The sequence below is a fragment of the Laccaria bicolor genome, genomic scaffold (genome assembly GCF_000143565.1).
Source record: "Laccaria bicolor S238N-H82 LACBIscaffold_30 genomic scaffold, whole genome shotgun sequence".
NCBI lineage: Eukaryota > Fungi > Basidiomycota > Agaricomycetes > Agaricales > Hydnangiaceae > Laccaria > Laccaria bicolor.
The window spans coordinates 577814-580219 of record NW_001889901.1 but is presented as its reverse complement, the minus strand read 5'-3'; the positions used below and the strand labels follow the sequence as shown (position 1 = coordinate 580219).

At 43.6% G+C, this 2406-nt stretch overlaps 1 protein-coding gene across 1 annotated transcript; it reads left to right on the top strand.

Moving 5' to 3' along the window:
* Positions 1–581: 581 nt before the first annotated feature.
* LACBIDRAFT_331025 (uncharacterized protein) lies at positions 582–1483 on the top strand (the record flags this gene model as incomplete). The annotated part of the gene is made up of 2 exons (XM_001885354.1): positions 582–869; positions 899–1483. The coding sequence occupies 2 exons, from the start codon at positions 582–584 to the stop codon at positions 1481–1483; spliced, it is 873 nt and encodes a 290-aa protein (XP_001885389.1).
* Positions 1484–2406: the final 923 nt, after the last annotated feature.

The following is a 2406-nucleotide window of genomic DNA, read 5'->3' as shown; positions in this document are numbered from 1 at the left end:
GGAAAGAGATAATGCTCGAGCCGCACATGAACTAGCAAGACAAGCTCAAATTAGACGATCTAAAAAGAACTCTCCTCCATTTGGTAAAGGAGACTTAGTATGGCTAGATGGGCGGCACCTTAACAGAGGTCACAAGTTCCCAAAGATAGACTCATTATGCAAAGGACCCTTCAAAATCAAAGAAGTCATGGGGCCAGTAACGTACAAACTTCAACTTCCACCCCAATGGAAGATACATAATGTTTTCCACAGAAAACTTCTTACCCCATATCATGAAACCGACGTTCACGGAAAGAACTTCCCTGAACCCCCTCCTGACCTTGTCGAAGGAGAAGAGGAATACAAAGTAGATTCGATCAGAGATCGCAGGAAACGAGGCAAAGGATATCACTTTTTATATCTAGTGGAATGGAAAGGATATCCCGACGAAACCTGGGAACCAGAAAGCAATTTGAAGGATGCTTCCAAGATTCTTAAAGACTATAAGAAGAGAAAGAGTCTCCAGTAGAATCCTCAGACAATCGTCTAAACTCACAGTCAGACCAACCAGCTTTCTTCACAACCAACCCTCCTCTCTAAACATGTACACCTCCCTCTTCAACTCTGAATCTTTTCTCGCTGCCACCCTCTTCATTGAACGTCTTGTTCAAAAAGAAGAACATGTCTGCACTCTTATTAAGACCTGTCAGGACAACCCCACCCTCTCCCTTGATCTTCACCTTATTTTAGAAGCTGTTGCCACCGAGAAACATCTCGAGGGCAAACTCGGATACAAGGACGAAAATGTCCTTAGTCTCCACCATATGGTAACTACTGCCATCGCCGCCGCCATCCGACCAAGCTCCCCACTGTCCCTGACTATATCCCAAGTCATTTCGCAGGACGAGGGATCATACAGTATTTTGAGAAGTTCGACGGCAAAATCCACGCCTACGGGAAGAAATTCCCAACGTCCCCTCACATCACTGCCTATCATCCTTATCGATGCAGCCCCACTCCCCGCTGCTCGAAATGCAAGAGACTTGGTCATATTCGCAAGATTCACAAGAATTGCAGTGACTACCAGTGCGGAGGATGTCTCTGGTGGGGACCAGGACATACTACCCCCAACTGCGAAAGGATGAAAGAGGCCGATAAGGCATGGGAATGGGAGAAACAGATGAACCCCACAGGATACGACATGAAGATAGGAACACAGATGTGGAAGGAGAGAATCTATGATTGGACTGGAGTACCGATTCTCAGGAACGAAGATTGGAACACCCCCAGGAAGCAACCTGAGTTCGTCGATTTAACCTCCCCTTTGCCACCTTCCTCACCAGCAGTGTTGCCCCTCTTCCCACCAACTCCGCCATCGTCCCCTCTTTATAATCCATATTCCCCTATGACCCACCCATCTCCTCTCTTCAACCTCAAAGACCTGGTCAGCGACTTTGACTCTATCACTTCCTCATCTGGCAATATCAGTGATATTGAAGTTTAAATGGGGGGTAATGTTACAGACTCTTTTTCCTTATACGAACCACACAGACACTTACATACTCCTAAGATGCATCTAGACTATACTGGACAGTTCTAGATACACATCCAAGTCAGATTTCTTTTATGACTTAGATAGACTCATATGACTCCTTTAGAGTCATACGACTCTCATAGACTAGATACGACTTGTATGACTCTACACAAGTCATACGAACTCATACCCTTAGTATATAAGTAGGGTACTTTTCGTTTGTATTCGGTAGCTTGAACCTAGGCAATCTAAGCTTAGTTCCTCCTCATCAGACCCTCAGAAACTAAGATCACCCTCAAACTCTATAGTCTTTCGACTTAGAGCCTCTTTTGAAACCTTGACGATAAGTCTTCAATGTTGAAGACTTAATACACTTTTGACTTAAGAGAAGTCAGTGTATCATGGAACCTTGGACTGACCTTCGGGTGCAAGGCTACTAGAACCTACTGTGTCACTTTAAGGGCTAAGCGAATGTTGTAGTCACCCACTTTGTCTCAACAACGAGAACTGTGGTAGACAAACGATCGATCGAACTCGAAAAGCTTAACATAACTGCCCGTTATGCTTAACAACCGTAACAAATACCATGGTATGGTATGAGGGTATAATACCATGGTATGGTATGTTATGGGAGTGCAATACCAGGGTATGGTATGGTATGAGAGTGCAACATGGGATTACAATACCATGGTATAATATTTTGATAATGAAGACTCTGACAAGACTTTGGATTGGACAGATTCACTCAGCTTCAATAAATTGGACCAAATATTATGACAAAGAAGACTTTGGCCAAACACTCAGGACAACAATACTTGATTCCAACATATGTAGTTTTTAAGAAAATTGAGATTATATGATGGTGTTGTTGGCCATACTATATGTGTATGCTA